The sequence below is a fragment of the Notamacropus eugenii genome, chromosome 2, assembly GCF_028372415.1.
Source record: "Notamacropus eugenii isolate mMacEug1 chromosome 2, mMacEug1.pri_v2, whole genome shotgun sequence".
Lineage (NCBI taxonomy): Eukaryota > Metazoa > Chordata > Mammalia > Diprotodontia > Macropodidae > Notamacropus > Notamacropus eugenii.
The window spans coordinates 296,871,546-296,891,862 of NC_092873.1; the positions used below are offsets into that span (position 1 = coordinate 296,871,546).

The 20,317-nt window shown below is 39.4% G+C and overlaps 1 protein-coding gene across 1 annotated transcript in view; it reads left to right on the top strand.

Moving 5' to 3' along the window:
- Positions 1-20,317, top strand: part of CD101 (CD101 molecule) — a 60,146-nt gene that overhangs the window by 23,811 nt on the left and 16,018 nt on the right. The window contains exons 4-7 of the mRNA XM_072644470.1: positions 6,850-7,230; positions 8,532-8,942; positions 11,596-12,006; positions 13,582-13,977. Coding sequence (XP_072500571.1) covers positions 6,850-7,230; positions 8,532-8,942; positions 11,596-12,006; positions 13,582-13,977 — 1,599 coding nt within the window. The remainder of the gene's footprint in view (positions 1-6,849; positions 7,231-8,531; positions 8,943-11,595; positions 12,007-13,581; positions 13,978-20,317) is intronic.

Consider the following 20,317-nt stretch of genomic DNA (forward strand, 5'->3'; position numbering starts at 1 on the left):
TGATATGGGGGAAAATAATCATGTTGCTCCATTCCAAACATGACTCAACTATATAAAATAAAGAGGTAAATGATATGTTTAAATTCTGTTTATTGCAGTGTATACTTACAGGGTGGTTGTTCCAACATGGTCTGTGCTTCTCTATCCTTGTAATGATAGCGGAAATTTATGTAGCATTTTCAGGTTTACAAGGCATTTTATATTAAACGCCTGCTCAAGAGGCAGCAGGACATATTAGATAAAGAGTTTATCTGAGAGTTAAAAACACCTGGGTTCGAGCCCAGTCTCTGAAACGTGTGGGTGCCTAAGTGGCACAGAGGATAGAGCCCTGGACCTGGAATCAGGAAATTGTTTAATTGTGTCCAACTCTGACTCTTTGAGATGCCGTATTTTCTCTTTTGGTAACTGGCATCATGCCAATACCATCCATGAGGTTTTCTAGACAGAGACACTGCAATGGTTTGCCATTTCCTTCTCCAGTGGATTAAGGCAAACAGAGATTAAGTGACTTGCCCAAGGTCACACAGTTAGCAAATACCTGAGGTCAGATTTGAACTCAGACAAGTTTTCCTGACTCTAGCCCAGCACTCTATCCACTGAGTCACCTAGCTGACTTAGGAAGACCTGAATTCAAATCTAGCCTCATATACATACCAGCTGTTTGACTGTGGGAAAGTCACTTAATCTCTCTCAACCTTGGTTTCCTCACTGTAAAATGGAGATAATAATAGCCCCTACCTTCCAGGATTGTTATAAGGATCAAAGAAGATAATATTTGTAAAACTTTTAGCAAAGTATGTGGCAAGTATTTTTGTTGTTCAGTCAATTCACTCATGTCCAATTCTTTGCGAGCCCATTTGAGGTTTTCTTGGGAAAGATACTAGACTGGTTTGCCATTTCCTTCTCCAACCCATTTTACAAATGAAGTGACTTGCCTAGAGTCACATAGCTAGTAAGTGTCTATGGTTGCATTTGAACTCAGGTCTTTCTGACTCCAGGGCAGGGGTAGGGAACTTGCTGCCTCAAGGCCACATGTAGCCCTCTAGGTCCTCAAGTGCAGCCCTTTGACTGAATCCTTTGGCTGTGAAGTTTGATTCTGTCAAAGGGCTGCACTTGAGGACCTAGAGGGCCACATGTGACTTTGAGGCCAAAGGTTCCCCACCCCTGCTCAAGGGCTTGAACTCTATCCACTGAGCCACCTAGCTGTCCATGTGGCACACAGTAGGTGCTTAATAAATCCATATCCCCTTTCCTTCCCTCTGTGCAACTGTGGACAAGTTATTCACCTCTGGTGATTCTCCAATAATATAAATTGGACAATACTGTGGTTGTAGATCTGCATTAGATAAAGAGTATTCCTATTCTGATGATACATGCCATCATCCAAAGAACTTCCCTCGGGCTCCACCCAAATGTGGCTATATATAAGCATATTATAAAATCTCAGACTCTACAGGAATTCTACAGCTCACTTTACCTGTTTACAAACATTAGGCCAAGTTTAATCTTTAGAAAATAGAAATATATACACATGTGGATCCTGTAGCTTGTTTGGGAAAATGGTGATTAAGATCTTTGTGTAAGGGGATGGCTGAAAAGACTCTGAAGGTCAACTTCTCCTAACAAATAAGAAAGGAAGTTGACGTTACAGGGAGCTCTGTTTTCAACCAGTCATTAATCAGACTACTCTGAGTTCCTCTGAGGAGCTCTGGGCTGGGAGTCAGCAGATTGAAACATGAGTGAATGCCGGCTTTTCTCTCCCCTTTATTCTGTGGAATCTCAGGCCAATCGTTTATCTCTCTGAGCCTCAGTTACTGGATTTGTAAAAGAGGGATTGAAAACAGTACCTCACTGAGAGGTAGAGATGATCAGACAAGAGAGTGGACGTATAGGAATTTGTCAATATTCAGGGGCCATGGAAATATCAACACTCTCCAAGCTCAGAGGAGCACAAATCACATTTGAAGCAACACCTTCTAAGCACTTGCTACAGTAAACAGAATTAAATGAATTATTTGCTTCTTTATTTCATACAGTTGAGTCATGTTTAGGATGAAGGAAAGTATTTTTCCTTTTGCAGCTGGAAGATTGCAGGGAAGGGGCTGACTAACTAAAAGAGACAAACTCGAGCTGGGATTATAAACGTTGGCACTTTATTCTGCAAAAGAGGGAACAGAATATTGGAGGAGTCATGGCTTAGGGAAAAGAGTCTTGGTTCTGGAAGTCTTAGGACCTGTGGTCAAATCTTACCATTTAAATCTCTGCCATTTATTGTGTGACCTTGGTAAAGTCACTTGATTTCCTTAGACCTCATTTTTCTCATCTGTAAAATGTGGGAATTGGGCTAGATTCCATGGGCTAAACTCCATGATCCTATGACCTATTCTCGCATTTGAGTCTCATGACAAACCTGTGGTATAGTTACTACAGGTATTTCTTCTTTTCCCCATTTTACAGATGGGGAAGTTGAAGCTTTAGTAAGGTTAATGGGAGGCTTTCCCATGGTTAGTTCAATTGTGTGTGACTCTATGTGACCCCATTTGAGGTTTTCTCGGCAAAGATGCTGGAGGGTTTTGCCACTTCCTTCTTCAGATTATTTTACAGGTGAAGAAACTGAGACAAACAGGGTTAAGTGACTTGCACAGGGTCACACAGCTAATGTCTGAAGGCAGATTTGAACTAAGGGAAGCTATCTTCCTGACTTCGTTAGGCAGTACATGACCATGGCGCCACCTAGTGGCCCCATAATCACAAAGCTAATCCATGGCAGAAGTGAGATTTGAAGTTGACTGAGGATGGCCCCTTCCGTAAAAGAGCAAACCTTAACAACAGAATGAATTTTAAAGTGACATTTATATTTGAGCCTCAACAACACCGTGAGACAATTACTCATTAATGACTGAGAAACAGGTGTAACCACAGTGCATAGAGAATCAGAAAGACTTATTTTCCTGAATTCACATCTAGTCTTTCTAGTCTCAGACACTGACTATGAGACCCTGACCCTGCTTGCCTCAGTTTCCTCATCTGTAAAATGAGCTGGAGAAGGAAATGGCAAACGACTCTAGTATCTTTGCCAAGAAAACACCAAATGAGGTCCCTAAGAGTTGGACATAACTGTACAACAAAATGATGAGGAAACCTTTCTTGAAAGTAGTTAAGTGACTTAATCAGGATCTCACAACTACCAAGTGTCAGACTAAACTGAAACCCAGTCTCAAAGTCCTACATTTTATCCTCAAGACCATGCTGCCTTTGCAAATAAAGGGAATAAAATATTTATGTCAACTGTGGAGGGAAGTTACATTTGTGTTTATTGAACAAACTAAAGGAATGATGAGGAACATGGTAGACAGATTAGATTACATAAAAATAAACCTTCAGTACAAATAATAGCCTACCTTTACAGAGCACTTTCAAAATGTTTTCCTAACAACAGTCTTGTGCAGCAGGTAATACATTCATAATACATGAAAAGGAGGCTCAGAGAGATTAAATAATTTGCCCAGGACCATGAAGCCAATAAAAGTTGGAGTCTAGGAATGAGTTAACAAGCACTTAGTAAGTGTTTACTATTTACCAGTCATGAAGCTGGCTCCTGGTAATACAAATGTAAAAGTGAGACTTTGTCTGTCCTTAAGAATCTCAGATTCTAATGAAGAGAGGGGAACAGTGACCAGGAAAGAAAGTTTTATCCTGGGCTGCCTTTGGGGTTGTTAGGATTGCTACAGAGCAGTAATCATGGCCTTTTTGGTAGCAATGATAGTAATGAATTCATTGCAGAATAATGCAATTTCATCATAGGGGTCACAGAGTAAGAGGCAGATTCTATGTGTATGTGAAGGTGGGTGGGGATGGGGGTTCCTATACAGAGGCAGGTCAGATGGCAAGATACCAATGCTCAGCAGGCCCTACTGTCCTTATGGATGGCTAGATGGGATGAATGGAATCCAGGTATGCTGATTCCAAGTCCTGTGCTCTTGACACCATACCCTGCCTCTACACCATACTCTACCTCCGCACATACCATACTGTTTATAAAAATATTACTGTCTATAAATGTTCATAAATAACAATATGTCAATACACATGTACATTATATATAAACATATGGATAGAGACTCAATCTCTGATTCATTGGTATAGGTGAAAAATAAAATTCTTTATTCCCAGGTAAAGAAAGATGCTCCCTCTTCCAATGTAGGCAGCCACCTTCCCTGTGACTCATAGTCTTAGAGCTGACTAGATCACTGAGAATTTAAGTGATTTGCCCAGAGTCACAAAACCAGAATGTATAAAAGGCAAGACTGGAAGTGAAGTCCATCTAGCTTCAAAGTCAGTTCTGGTTTCCACTATGACATACTGCTTCTTTTCTGTATATAGTAAAGGCAGGTAGGCTCTAGAAGTCAAAAAGAGCCAAGTTCAGATCTTGCCTTAGGTACCTACTTGCTGCATGACCCTTGCCAAGTCACTTGACATCTTTCGATGTTTCCTTATTTGTAAAATGGGGATAAAAATAGTACCTGCCTCTTCACATTGTTGTGAGGATCAATGCCCTATATGAAGTGCTTTGTAAACCTTGGGTGACTATAAAAATGTTAGTTACTATTATTATAATTATGTAAAATAATAGAATAGATTGGGATAAATATTTGCAGCAAATGTAATATTAAAATGACATAAAAAATATAGAAATGTTCAAGGGAAATTTCTATTCCCTAATAAATGAATGCTCAGTGGATATGAACAAAAAGTTATAAAAGATGATTTGCAAATTAGAAATAGTCATTTGGAAAAATTTTCAACCTCTCTAATAACCAATTTTATGTAAATGAATATCAGCATGGATAATGAAAGCTTAAATAGAGGTAGCATGATCTGAATGATAACTTGGAAGAATCCACAACCTCGTGTCTACAAAACTGCCAAAGGGGAGAGAGAAGAATGGGAAAGGCTGCCTGCAGAATTGGGGATTGGAGCCGAATGCTGAAGATAGCCAAGAAAGCTAGGAGGCAGAATCAATAAGGAGGAACATTCCATATATAAAGAACAGGCCATGCAAATGTATGAAATAGAATGTGTGAGTAGCCAAAAGGAAAATATAGCTGCATTGTAGAGTATGTAAGAGCTAAAAAGGTAGAAAAGATCCAGGTTATGAAAGGTAATACAAAAGGGTAAGATTCTCCTCTGAGACTGTAGCAGAAGGAGCTCTCTTACTGACAAAATCATGGATCCTTGAAATCTAAAGCCTTTTTACTAAACATGTTTTCCCATTTTATTTCTTTCCTTTTTATTTTGGTTACATTAATTTTTCTTGTGCAAATATGCTTGATTTTTGCATAACCAAATCTATCTTTTCTTTCTGATAATTTCTCCCACTTATTTAATAGAATTTCCTTTCCTTTTCTTACATGGCCTATATCAGGAATTTTTTCTTCTGTTGAGCTGAAATTTGGGTCCTTGTTACTTCCACTCCCATTGCTCCTATTTCTGTATTCTGGGATCACAGAATAAAAGCAATCCCTCTTCCATGTAATAATATTTCATATACTGGAGGCAGCTGCCATACGCCATCTTAAATCTTCTGTTCTCTAGACTGAACATCCAGGATTCCCTTAACTGATGCTCATATGGCAAGGCTCCAAACCCTCTCACCATAGTGGTTGTCCTTCTCCGTGCTTATCAAAGTCAACAACTCTTCTAAAAGCTGGCTTACAGAAATAGAAATCAAGATGTGGCTTGATTAGGTCAAAATACAAAAGGACCATTAGGTCTTTCTCTCTAGGTGCTACATTTGTTTTCATGCAGCCTAAGATTATCACATCATCTATTTTGGTTGCCACTTTACTTGGTTGATTCATACTGAACTTGTGGTCCACTAAACCCTCCCTAGGTCTTTTTCACCTAAATTTCTCTGCAAGCCCATTTCCTCCATCTTGTACTTGAAAGGTTGATCTCTTTGGACACAAATCCTAGAGTTTACCTTTATTCCTATTAAGTTTAATTTTGTTAGCCTCTGTCTATTATTCCAGCCTGTTGATGCTTTTTGTGACCCCAATTCTGTCATTCAGTGTATTTGCTGTTCCTCTCAGTTTTGAACCATCTGCAAAGTTGGTAAACCTTTGGCAATCTATGCCTTTATCCATGTCATTAATAGGACTCTGAGGAGCCACAATATTAGGATGTACATGTTCACTCTTTTGTTGTTTGGTTATTTCATTGTGTCTGAGTCTGTGTCTTGACAAAAGATACTGGAGTGGTTTCCCGTTTTTTTTTTTTTCTCTAGCTCATTTGACAGATGAGGAAACTGAAGCAAATGGGGCTAAGTGACTTGTGCAGGGTCACACAGCTAGTAAATGTCTGAGGCCAGATTTGAACTCAGGAAGATGAGTCTTCCTGACTCCAAGCCTAGCACTCTATGCACTATGGTGCCACTTAGCTGCCCTTGTTTACTCTGTACAAGAACAATATATACACAAATACGAGTGTGAAGGGACAAAAATAGGAAGGGAGGGAGAAAAAGTTATAATTAATTCAGATTGACTGTCCCAGTTACTAATTAATTGCTACTAATCTGAACTCTTACTTTAGCCCTAGTATTTGAACTCCCTCCAGCCTAGGTCTACTTAGTGTCCTGTTGATAGCATTCTTCCTATGGGAATAACTACCCCCAATAATATTATTTCTCTTAACATCATGTTTTTGTGAAATCAGTTAATGATATTAGATAGGACAAAAATTCAAAATATTGGAATCTAGATTGATGAGAATTTCTCCAGGTATAGAATAATGGAAATTTTTGTCTGTTTAATGGAACAGCAAATTGATTCTCACAAATCCAATCCACAGCAAAAAATATGGAACTATCTACAGAGAATGGAAAGAGATCACTATGGGAGGGAGAGACCCTAAATTTTCGCTGTCAGTTGCATGGAGCAGAACATCCTCTGTCCGTCACCTGGTGGCATACTCCAGTTGACCTGCAAAAGCCAGAGTTTGTAGGTAGCCTGGGAAAAGATGGAACTGTGCATCTGGGCCCTTCCTATAAAGACCGTAGCAACGATGGATGTATAAGGTTGGAGAAAGAGAGTATGGCCATGTTCCGACTGGAAATCTTCAACACCTTAATGACAGATGGAGGGACTTATGAATGCAAAGTGACAGAGTTTCAGAACAAGGATGGAGGTATGAGCTGGACTCAGAAGACTTCAGTTACAATACACTCTCTAAGTAAGTCAATCAGATCCTTTTCTTATCTTCCATTTCACAGAATTGCAGGATATTAACATTAGAAGAGACCTTAGTTGTCATCTAGTCCAACCCACATTGGAAAAAGAATCCCCTCCTTATTACATTTTGTATTTATATTATGATATTATGTCATGTCATGTCATGTCATGCTATGTTATGTTATATTCCATCATATTATGTTATATCATAACAGATTATATCATAGATTACATTATTACAATATATTCTGTGTTATATATAACATAATACAATAATAATTATAATAGCAATATATTATATATTTGCATTTATATATTTATACAAGCATTTATGTTATAATTATCATATATAATAATTATAATATGTTATTATAATGCACAACATATCATTATAATACATTCTGGACAAGTGGTCATTTGGTCAATTCTTGAAGAACTCCCATGAAGGAGAACCCATTGCCTCCTTCCTTAGTCCATTTTCCTTATGTATATCTCTAATTGTTAGGAAGTTTTTTCCTCACATCAAGCTTAAATCTGCCTATTTACACCTTTCACCCACTTCTCAGTTATACCCTTAGGGACCAAGCAACCAAACCAACTTCTTTTCCATAGGATAGTTCCTCAATAAGAAAATAGCACTTGAGTGATGTTATTTCCCCAAGGGAATGTGGTTTAATGGGATAGTCAAATCATTTACAGCCAAAAGGGCTGAGATGTGGGTGGAAGTGTGCTCCATGTCACAAAGTGTAATCTTAAGCCACCACATCTGTAAAATTTAGTGATCCTTGAAACAGATATCAAATCATGACATTTGAGTTGAGCTTTTAAGGGTCAAAAATGGTTCCTTCCTCCTGGAATGGCTACATGACAAATACATTGGGAATTCATGACAGCTAAGAAGTCCACACCCTGACAGCTAGGAGCTAAGGGTTAGTAGTTAGGAGAGTCAATCCCATCCCCCCCTCATCCTTTGAAAGGAAAAGTTATTAGGCTATTGAGCAGTATGTACTTTAGAGGGACAGATTGGGGGAGTGGGGTGTTTTATCCTTGAGTAAATGCCTAAGAAGCAGTATAAAGGAAACTTTCCATTGGCTGTATCAACTGTCAACAGCTTTAGAGGAGAGCCAGTCTGTATAGAAAGTATGAATTTAGATTGATTTCAGCCTGACAATATACAGCAACTCCCTACATGGTATGAACACTTGGGTTTGAATATGCAGTAGCAATATCTAGGAAGTTATGAACCTGCTATGTTTTCATCTTGTAACTGTCTTGGGAATGTGTTTCTTGTTTTAAATTCAGATTCAGGTTTACATGTGACTCTGCAGAGCCGCCAACCCAAGGTCAGAATAAGTGACACATTTACCTTGTCCTGCATCATCCACTCTAACTACTCAGCCCCGAAGATGCCAATGACAGTAACCTGGCAATTTCAGCCCCGAGGAGCAGTAGATTATCAGCAACTAGTCACCATCTCTCAGAATGGCACCATTGAATGGGGCCACTCCCAAAAACAGATGCAAAAGAAAATCAAGGTTTTACAGTCTTCTTTTGGTTCTCAACTCCTAATCTATGATGCCACAAAAGAAGACACTGGAATATACCAGTGTAAAGTGGAGGCCTACCAGAGAGAGACACAATATACCTATGGTCCAGTCAGGAGAGCAGCAATGGTCATCTCTCACCCACTGGGGATAAACATTTCTTTGCCAGGTAAATTTCTGTTGATATGAATTTCTTCTCTTATTAGGAGTTGTCTTATGCTAAATTGGGAAAATGAAATCATCATGAACTATTTTTCCCCCCTGAATGCACCATGTATTTTGCATGCATGTCCTTTATTCTGAAAGCAGAGGAATTGTGTGGATAAGCCAAAAAGCATGTGTATTTGGCTTTAAGATACATTTTTGTGCTTATATTTAAAATTGGCTGCATGCGATGTTCTGGGAATTCACACAACTTTAACCAAATAATAAAGTAATGATGTCAAGAACTGAATTAGGAAGAAATGGAAAATTGTTCCTCCTCCTCAACCCACTTCCCCACCTGCATTCTTAATTGTTTTCTACCTTATTCTGGAGAAAGATGGATCACCTCTCTCAGTGTAAGACACAGCACAGTTTGAATAGAGGTATATTCCCTCTCTCTTTGTCTCTGTCTTTCTCTGTCTCTGTCTCTGTCTCTGTCTCTGTCTCTGTCTCTCTCTCAGTCTCTCTCTCTCTGTCTCTGTCTCTCTGTCTCTCTCTGTCTCTGTCTCTCTCTGTCTCTCTCTCTGTCTCTGTCTCTCTCTGTCTCTCTCTCTTTCTCTGTCTCTTTCTCTGTCTCTCTCTCTGTCTCTGTCTCTCTCTGTCTCTCTCTCTGTCTCTGTCTCTCTCTGTCTCTCTCTCTGTCTCTGTCTCTCTCTGTCTCTCTCTCTGTCTCTCTGTCTCTGTCTCTCTGTCTGTCTCTGTCTCTCTGTCTCTCTGTCTCTCTCTCTGTCTCTCTCTCTCTCTCTCTCTCTCTCTCTCTCTCTCTCCCTCTCTCTCTCTCCTTCTCTCCAAGCTTTGTTGGTTTTCTAAATCTCACTTGGCCTGAGGACAGGTAGTAGTTTACAAGGTCAGCCTGACTAATAACCAGTGTTAGCAAGATGTTAGAAAAAAGATTTACCATGGTTTATTTATGGTAAAGCAGAAATAAATTCCAAAGCCTGGAAATAATTGAGAGCTGACCCTAATATGTATATACAGTTTCTTCTAAGTGGCTCCTATGCAAATGCACATGGTCAAAATCCCTCTCTACACAACTCCCATTTTTCCGTGCACAGTTAAATGTAGCAGAGCTGACGTTGGACAAATTTACAAAGAACTCAGAAGCAACCTGGACAGAATGAGATGTCCTTGCTATGGTCAGCTGCTGCTCTTCCAATAAACAAGAGGCAACATGGGTAGAGTGGGAAGGATATTGGGCTTGAGAAAGACCTCCATTCAAACCTCATCTCTAACACCTACTAGTGGTATGACCATGGGAAAGTGACTCAACTCTTCAGAACCTAGGTTTGATCTTGTCTAATATCTGTTAGATTATAGGTTCCTTAAGAACAGAGACTGTGTTTTGCCTCTTTTTGTATTCTCAGTTTTGTTGTTAGTGTTTAATTGTGTCCTACTCTTTGTGACCCCATTTGGGATTTTCTTGGCAAAGATACCAGACTGGTTTTGCCATTTCCATCTCCAGTTCATTTTACAGATGAGGAAACTGAGGGAAAAATTGTGAAGTGACCCACCCAGGATCACACAGCTAGTAAATGTCTGAAGCCAGATTTAAACTCAGATCTTACTGATTCCAGGGCTGGTGCTGTATTCCCTGAGTCACCTAGCTTCCCTACCTGGCACATAGGTACTTAATAAATATTTATTGATGGATTGATATGTAAAATGAGAATTATAGTTATATCTAGCATACTTATTGGTTAAAGAATGGTTAAACATATGGTGAATACATGAATGTAATAAAATATTACTATGCCATAAAGAATGAAAAATATGAAGAATTCAGGAAAGTATGAGAAGACTTATATGACCCAAGCATATCAGGTCAAATATATTTTTATGCAGCATATTAAGTGTAAAATGAAGCATATTTTCTGCAGATTATATTTATGTAGTATTTCTATGCAGAGTGAAGTAATCAGAAACAGGAAAATAATATAAATAATAACTACAATGAGGTAAAGGGAAAGAACAAAATAAGCTGACTGCTATCTAATTATAATGACCAAGGTTGGCCCCAGAGAGAAGATGAAAAAATATACTTCCCTCCCCCTTTTCTTTTGCAGAGTCTGAGTATACTCTGGATATGATACAGTCTCAGATCCAGTTTGTATTATCATCCATTTAGAGCTGAGAGAGACTTACTCTAATTCCTTTATTTTACAAGTGAGGAAACTAAGGCCAGAAAAATGAAGCCACTTGCCCAAGGTCACAGAGGTCATAACAGAGCTAGTGATGTATGAGGATTAGTTTTTACTGAACTGCTTTTTTTTCCTTTGTTTATTTTTTTTACAAGAGATAACTTGATAGGGAGAGGATCATATTCAGAAATGGAGGTGATTAAAAAATACCAATAAAAATTAAAAGTACATAAATAAAATGATCATTTTCTCTCCCTTCTAGGGCTGTTGTGAAGCTAATAACAGCTAGCCTTGATATAGTACTTAAAAGTTTGAAAAAATGCTTTGTATATAAAGTCTCAGTTGATCCAAAAGATAATGTGTTTAATGGTCTTTTTGACCCTTAAAGCCATCGTGTGAATGTGAACAATGAACCCAATGTGTGTGATGAGGTGCCGTTGTGATAGAAAAATAATAGAAGTTACTCTTCCTTTCATTTAGAGAGTCAACTGATGGTGAAATCAGACAGTCAAGTCCAAGAGATCTCCATCAACATGGAAACTGAGATCGAATGTAGCATCTTATCCCAAACTAAGGGAAATACTCAAATTAGTGTCACTTGGTATTATCTTCCCCTTTCTCATGAAGCATCGTGGCTAAAGATCTTGAGAATTGATCAAGATGACATTGTCAAATATGAGGACGATTTTCACACTCCAAAGAAGAAACAGAAATTTCACAGTGAGAAGGCTTCAAAAGACCTGTTTAAGCTCCACATTCAGAATGTAGATAACAGTGACCAGGGGACATATCACTGCACTGTGGAGGAGTGGTTACAGTCCACAAGTGGTTCTTGGTATAAGCTTGGGGAAAAGGAATCGGGAAAGACAGAATTAAAACTCAAGCCTATAGGTAAATTCTCCCAGGTTTCATTAAGTCTTGTGGCTAAAAGTGCATTAATATTCCACATACAAAGTTCACTGACTGCAATATCTAACCATCATTGGCAAATAACTGCACCTGATCTGTATTGACATTTCTTTTCCCACCAGTGGGTTTGCTTATTTAACTTGTGGGTGCTGTCATGTGGTAGTAGCATTGGTTGAAATCAATCAAGGGATCAATTCTTTTATTCTCTAGGTGAGTCATTTATTATGTGGAGGTGGGTTCTCAATGACTCTGCCAGTGGAGTGCAAATCCTGGGAGATCCTTTCAAACTAAAGAGCCATTACATATAGTAAAGGACTGTGTAGAGACACGTACCCAGAAGGTTGGCTACAGGGTGATTCAGAGTTTTTTAGCTCTTGCAATTATGAAGATGAATACATGGTGTACTTTTTAAAGGTGTTAAGCATGTAGTGTCTGTGATGCACATTTGCGCAGGGAGACCTCATACTATTGAAATCTAAGATGCGGAAAGTATTGAAGTTTAAGCAAAAATCAAAATAAGCTGCTAAATAAATAGCTCCAAATATACGTAGAAATCAAGGTAACAGATTAGATGATTAATTCTACCTAGAATTAATTCTATCATGGATTTTTCATCCATGTGCTTATTTATAAATTCATAAAGAGAAGAGTTTTCCTAAACATGAGTTAAATTCACTAAGAGAGGAAAAGGTTTAGACTGTGTTATTAATATTAATTAATTAACATTAGTTAATTAATATTAATATTTTCTGAGGCATAAGATCAATTAAGATTTTCTGAGGCAAGAGGAAAATGTGGAATCAAGGTGAGCAGAGATATTCACCTCTTTACTCCCTATCCTTTTTTGAGTCCTATTTATGCTAACACCTTCTACCAAAAAGATACTTCCTGTCTTTTCACCCCATTTCCACATAATCAGTTATATGGAGCCTTAAATATACTCAGGTATTATTTGACTATTTTCTCCTGTGTTTTAAAGCAGATCATAGATTTTGAGCTAGAGGGGACCCTAGAGATCATCTAGTCTGGCCTCCCTCATTTTCCAAATGAAGGAAACTGAGCTGGAGAGATTTCGTGACTCACTCTAAGTCATACAGGTAATCAAGGACAAAGCTGGGGTTCTAACCCAGGGTCTCTAACTCCAAATCCAAAGCCCCTTTCATAGTTCCATGCCAGTATCCTAACATGTACAGAGCAAACCATGAGAACTACATGGTTGGAGTTCTAGGAAGCGACTGCAGATGAGGGTAAGTGTATAGATTTAGGAGTTATCTGCTCAAAGTAGATCTTTGAGGTCATGGGAATAGATGAGATTAAAAGGTAAAGAGGGTAGAGAGATAAGAATATATCATTTCTGAGCTGGAAAAAGACATTCCAAGTTCTTCATTTACAGATGAGGAAACTGAGTGGTGTGAATAATTCCCAAATTGAAATTTCAGTCCTCATGAAATGATCTTAAAATCTTAAGACTTTAAGATTTAAGACATAAGATCTTAAGGGCTGATCTTAAAAAATATGTGCTTCCTTGATTTTGGTCTCCTTCTCTTTGTCTCCCAGGAAGTAAGCTAAATGTCATGAAGATAAATCACACTGAAAATACCCTTGAGCACAGAGATGTAACCATCAACTGCAGTTTGGAGAGCCCTGGCCACTCAGGATCCCTTTTCTCTGTAGTTTGGTTCAGAATGCAAGAGCATTCTGAACTTACAGTTCTTGTGGAAATGCAACATGATGGCATCCTGAAGTATGGGAAGGAGGAACATGGGGAAAAGCTGCATTGCTACCGCTCCTCCGCTGGAGATTTTGTCCTGAAACTTAGAAGTGTGGAGACAGTGGATGATGGGAGGTACTGGTGTAAAGTGGAAGAATGGCAGCTCCATGGAAGTCCCAGCAAGTGGGTCAACCAGGCGTCTGATGAGTCAGGACATACGCTGCTCAGGGTACTTCATTCAGGTAACAAAGGGTTAACCATCCTGCCTGGTTGCTTGGGGGTGCCTTTGTGAACTTGGGTAGGAGGTGTTTTTGACAGGATGAAAAGTCTCTTTTTATTATTATTAGTAACAGAGATAAGGGGAAAGGGGGAAACTCATAAGATCACAGGTACCTAGTGTTTCTATGGAAGGAAGGAAATCATCATTTATTTAGCACTGTATGTCTACTGTATTCCAGGCACTGTGCTAAGTGCTTTATAAGTATTATCTCATTTGACCCTCACAACAACTCTAGGAGGTAGATGCTATGATAATCCCCATTTTATAGCTGAGGAAACTATTGAGATAGAATTTAAGTGACTTGCACAGATGTAGACTCCACACCTAGCCCTCTATCCCGGTGACATCTAGCTGTCTGCCTACAGGATTGTGCAGCTATAGACCAACAATGCATCAGATGGTCAATTACTGGTTGCTTAAGCTTTGGCAGGGGTGTGTGTGTGTGTGTGTGTGTGTGTGTGTGTGTGTGTGTCTGTGTCTGTGTCTGTGTCTGTATGTGTGTGTGTCTATGTGTGTATGTGTGTGTGTATGTGTGTATATGTATGTGTGTGTATGTGTGTGTGTGTTTTGACTCAAATTCCAGATGGCAATAAGACAAAAGACAGGCAAATTAGAGAGGACGCTTTTGGGAGGGTTCATGGAGAAGAGTTCATGGCTAAAGCTTCACAGATTACTTCATTAAAGATGGTGAAGATGCTAGTGGTCTGAGCCAATACAAAATCCTAAAAGATCAATCTTAGTAGATATTCTGTGAAGGCTGTCCTGTTCCTTTAGCACTCAAAATACTTTGGCCTCTTACATTTCATATACATATACATGTGTATATATATATACATACATGTGTGTATACATATATGTGTATACACACATATACACTCACATATATACACATGTATACACTCATATATACACTCATACATATATACGCACATGTATGTACATATATACACTCACACACATATATGTATGTACATATTTTTTTGAGGCAGTTGGGGTTAAGTGACTTGCCAAAGGTCACACAGGTAGCGAGTGTCTGAGGCTGGATTTGAACTTAAGTCTTCCTGACTCCAGGGCTGGTGCCACCCACCTGTCCCAACCCCCTTGTTTTATTGTAGGTCCTTATGTAGATATTTGAATTCTGTCTCTATTACTACTTGTGAAACCTTAGGAATAGATAAATTAATTGATTGATCGATTGAACAATCATTTAACTGCTTTCTATTTGCCAGGCAGTGTTCGAGGCACTGGGGGATACAAAAACAAATAAGAAAGACCCTACTCTCAGGGAGCTGATGCCCTAATAAAGAAGGATAAAACAAAGGGAAGGGGGAAGGGGAATAAAGGTAACTGTAAGGCAGCATAGCATGGAGATGGCTAGAAAGGGGCTTGCTGACCTGCTACTGGATAAAATAAGGTGAAAGCTCACCTGTCATATCCCAAGGTCCTAGGGGAAGAGTCTATCTTCCAGTGGTGGGAAAAGGAAGAAGACCAGAGTCCAGGAGGGATGGTATCCTGATTCTACCAAGGTGAACGCTCGCCTATCAGGGCTGGGGATCCAAGGGGCAGAGCCTGAGATTTAATGGACCTCTCTTGGCTTCAGTTTCCTCATCTGTATTTAAGAAGCATAAATAAATATAGTCATCTGGGTTCAGTAAATAGTCAGGACCCAAGGGGTGTGTTATTATCAATATCTGAACTCTACCCCATTCTGATAGGTTCTGGGAATCCTTTAAAGAAGTATGAGTCATTGATTCTTGCTTTGACCCCTATCCATGGTGGTTTACTGGGCCTCTCTTTCCTTCCTTTTGCTTCATTTATCTACCTTAACTTAAGGTCATGATTTAACTACATAGTCTAATTAGATTGGAAAATACCTAGTAGAAGCAGAAATAGTAATTACATGTACTATAAACTGCATATTCCTTTCAATTCCTAGGTCCAGTCCTTCCCATGAACAAAACCTCTTTTTAGAATAAAGACCATCCCTCCTCTTTTCAGCTTTGTATCAGCTCAACAAATTACTATCTTTAGCTGAAATCCTTCACCCTCTTTCTGCACAGAACTGTCATTGAGCCCCTTTTCCATGCCTATGCTCCAGTACACAGAATTATGAATAAAGACTAGAAAGTAGTAAAACTTGCCCAAATATCAACCACAGGTGAATTGTATCAAAATGAGCTCCTGAAACAGGTCCTGGCTGACCCTAGAAACCTTTGTATTTGATGCAGACTGGTGAGTTCTTTCTTGCTCTTTTCAAAACCAGTCTTACCAGAAACAATGAGTCTAGATTTGTTGTTGTTGTTCAGTTGTGTCCCACTATTTGTGACCGTATTTGGAGTTTTCTTGGCAAAGATACTGGAGGGGTTTGCCATGTCCTTCTCCAGCTCATTTTACAGATGAGGAAACTGAAGCAAACAGGTGATTTGCCCAAGTGTCTCATAGCTAATAAGTCACTTAAATCCAGTTCACTTCGCATGTCATGGCATCACCTCCCTGATGTCATGGTCCTCTTCAAGAACGAAGGACAAACAACAGGAAGTATCTTCATCTGAATTTGAACTCAGATCCTCCTGACTCCAAGCCCAGCACTCTATCTATTGCATCACGTAGCTGCCCAGAGAGATAAATGTTAAGTATAAAAGTATCAAAGCATAATTAATAGCAGGACTAAAACAGCTTTTAATAACCTAACCATGGCTACAATTAGGTGAGAAGCTAATATTTTAATCCTCATCAGAACCTAAAGCAGTTGTGCCATACTGCTAATTAGTCGTTTCACCTGGGCACTCAGTCCTGGCTAACCAATCAGTCAAACGTGTTCTTTCTGGTGGACTCTATGTCTGCTGAAGTCCCTTTCATAGCTTTCAGACATAAGTCTGTCCTTCCCTATCAGTCACTGGAGTCATAGATTCCTGCCTAGAGTTGCCACCAAGAGACCCCCCCCACCCCCACCCAGAAGCTGTTTTATCTTTAAAAAGGTCTGCTAACTCTGACTTGGTGGCGTTTAGGGGACTTCTTGTCAACATATGGTTTAAGATGCTGAGCTACACAGAGTCAGAAATATCTCCCCCACCTAAGTCCCCACGTAGTTGACTAGAATCAGACAATGTCTGTGTGTATTCTAAGGAACAGTCATCATTTATAGATCATCTCATTTTTGTTACATATGAAAAGGAGCGGCTTGGTCTAGAAACTATCTCAGGGGTCTCATAATGATCTGTGATCCTTTGGCTTTATGTTACTGAATGAAGTGAAAAGTCATCTTCTCCAGGAAATCTTTAAAAATAAATTATAATTTCCTAATAAAGTAGCTAAAGGTATCAATATATCCTTTGACCCTGCAGTTCCTACCTCATCCACCTCTTCAGAATATATTTATATTATTATACAAATCATCCCAGAAGGATGAGAACATAACTTGTTTTTAAAATTTGTTCTTTGTATCTTTTGCTTTTTTATCATTTGTGTTTTCTGATGTCTTTCTTCCATCCCTTTCCAGAAAGTTATTTCTCATAACAAAGAATTATTTTTTTAAAAAGTTAACTGATAACTAGCCAAGTTAGTTATCAGAGGGATTACATTCTCCAGTGCCAGAAGAGGCTTTTAAGCACAGAAAACTGTATTTGTATTACTATTCTTTTCCTCCACTGTAAAAACTTCTGTAGAGTCCAAGTCCAATATTATAGATAATATTTCACACTCATAGTCCCTTACCTCTGCCAAGAAAGGAGGAAGGTATTTCCTCTTAGTTATTCAGTGCCAAGCTTGATCTTTCTAATTTTACAGCATTCTGTTTCAGTTATCTTATTGGTGGTGTCCTTTCGCATTTACATCATTGTAGCATTTATTGTTTTCCTGATTCTGCTTATTTTACTTTGTGTCAGTTCATATAAATCTTTCCTGTGTCTATCCTTTCTACATTCGATGCTCCATGATATTCATGAACCACAACTTGTCCTTATTCCCAGTAGATGGTCATCTACCTTATTTCTAGGTCTTTGCTACTACAGAAAGTGCTACTATAAATATATGACTATTTTTTTTATCACTGACCCACTTGGGGTCTATACTTACCAGTGGGATCTGGTGGGTCAAAGAGTATGTTCATTTGAGTTACTTAATTAGGAGACTACAAATTATTTTTAAAGATTTCCTGGAGGTGAGTTTTCCACCTCCCTGGGAAAGTCATTCCAATGGGCAGTGACCATCACTGGTAACATATAAGCGCTACTCAGTATAGGAAACCATTTTTGTTTGATTCCAGACACAGGGTAAGATGGATTCAAGGTAGGAGGAGTAACTTGCTGTAGTGCAGAGTGGAGGGTAAAAAGAAAATATAATGAATGGGAGTCTTAACTGGACTGGAAAACTGCCATTGTGACGAGGAAATAACCCCAAAGACGTACCAGATGTGTACTATGAGGGATGAATGAAAGGTTAACTATGGGTGAGGAGGAAAGAGATGGAGAGAAAGGGGGGAGTTTGGGAGGCCACCAATCAGCTTCTGTGAGTGTCCCAAAGTGGCAAAGATTATTGTTGGAACCTGTTTTCATCTGGCTGGGACAGGTGAGCTTCGGACACCCAGATAGAAGAAGCTGGTTTTGATTTTATTCTCCTCTTTTTTCTCTCACCCCACCCAGGTTGCTAGACAGCTTTTTTTCTTCCCACTAACCTTTCTTCCATCCAACAATTACTCGATGTTCCTCACATTCCTTCCGTATTTCCACATTTAGTGTTCTGAGGCCAAGATCCTACAGAGGTTTTTACAATGGAGGAAAAGGATAATAACTGCAAATATAATTCTTTGTGCTTAAAAGGTCTTCCTCTTCTGAGGCACTGCACAATATACTCCTGCTGTGAGCCTCCCCAGGATAACTGTAAAACCAACAGGTATTCCATTTCAAAAGGCAAATATTGGAGAGAAAAGTGTCTAAAATTATGTGATTCTTGCCTTCTTCAAAGTAGGTGAGGCAGAGAGGTCTTAGGTCTTTACATCATGATCTTGATAAATTGTGACTTTTTCATTACATCTGAGGAAGAAAATTATTCTGAATGCCCTCTGGAAGCTTTTTTTTTTTGGTTCTTCTAACTCTAACTTGGACCCAACTCCTCCAGACAGCCTCTGTGCCTCTTTGCCTGCCCCCTCCCCTCTCCTTTCCTTCTGTCTTCCCTTTGCCTCTCCTTCCCTTCTCATTCTCTTTCCCTCTTCTCCACCCCTCCCCAAGCCAGTACATGCTCCAAGTGAGTACCAGCTTATTCCAGCCCAAGCCAGACCAAATATAGCATTTGATGTTCCTGCCAATTCCTCAAACAATTCTCTGCTGCTACTCGAGCAGGAGAGATTTCTTAAGCTGGGTCAGTTTGGGAGTTACTTCTTAGAGTCATGGAATGATTCAAGTGACCCAAATGAGGGGAGGGAAGGTCTGGTACTTTTTCATGAGGGTTTGAGTTGGGAGACCTTCCACTCTAACATCCTCCCTCATCAGTGGTTCAGTAAAAACAGGGAAATGGCATCAGGGAATCTCAGGTTGCAGCTGCCTGAATGCTTCCCTCCCCTCTTCTCTCTAGTTCTTGATAATTATCCAATTATCCTTGCCTTGGGAATTAACCTGTAGGATTCTTTCAGGAAGTCAGAGGAATAACAAGGGTGCTATGGACCTCTTTCAGTAGCTGATGACAATAGTAGCAGTCTACTATTACAATTCCCCAGCTCTCACTTAGCTATGTTCCTTGTATGGAACATCCTGTCCACCACTCCTTGGAATGTTAGCACCCTGCCCACCAACACTGATGGGGCACTTGGATGCCTGTGCTTGGATGCCAATTCTAAAATCACATTTCTTTCTAAAAATCACATTTCTCTCTAGCCTCAAAACACTATCCCAGGCAGTTTCTACCCAGCCCAAGGACAGCCTGCCCTAGCAAAACTTTTATCTCCTTCTGATATAGTAGCCACCTGTACCTATAGATTTTATTAGTTTGAACCAGCTGTGTACTGATTGAACTGACTGTATACCAGATCATAAAGATATTTACTACTCACTGACCAATCGTATGTGTCTTAGACATATGCATACTTGGTTATGTTTATTTTGTCTAACAAGACATTGGTGGGGGCAGCCTGAGTATTTCTCCCTCAGCCCTGATGTTTCAGGCCTAAAATCACACCTCCATGTAGCCCCACCTTGGGCTATTTCCCAGGGAATTCTGAATAAAATAGATGCAGTAGATACTGAAAGTGCATGTTCCTTTAAGAACTAACTTCTCCTTAACCACTCCCAGTCCTGCCCTGAATCACCTAG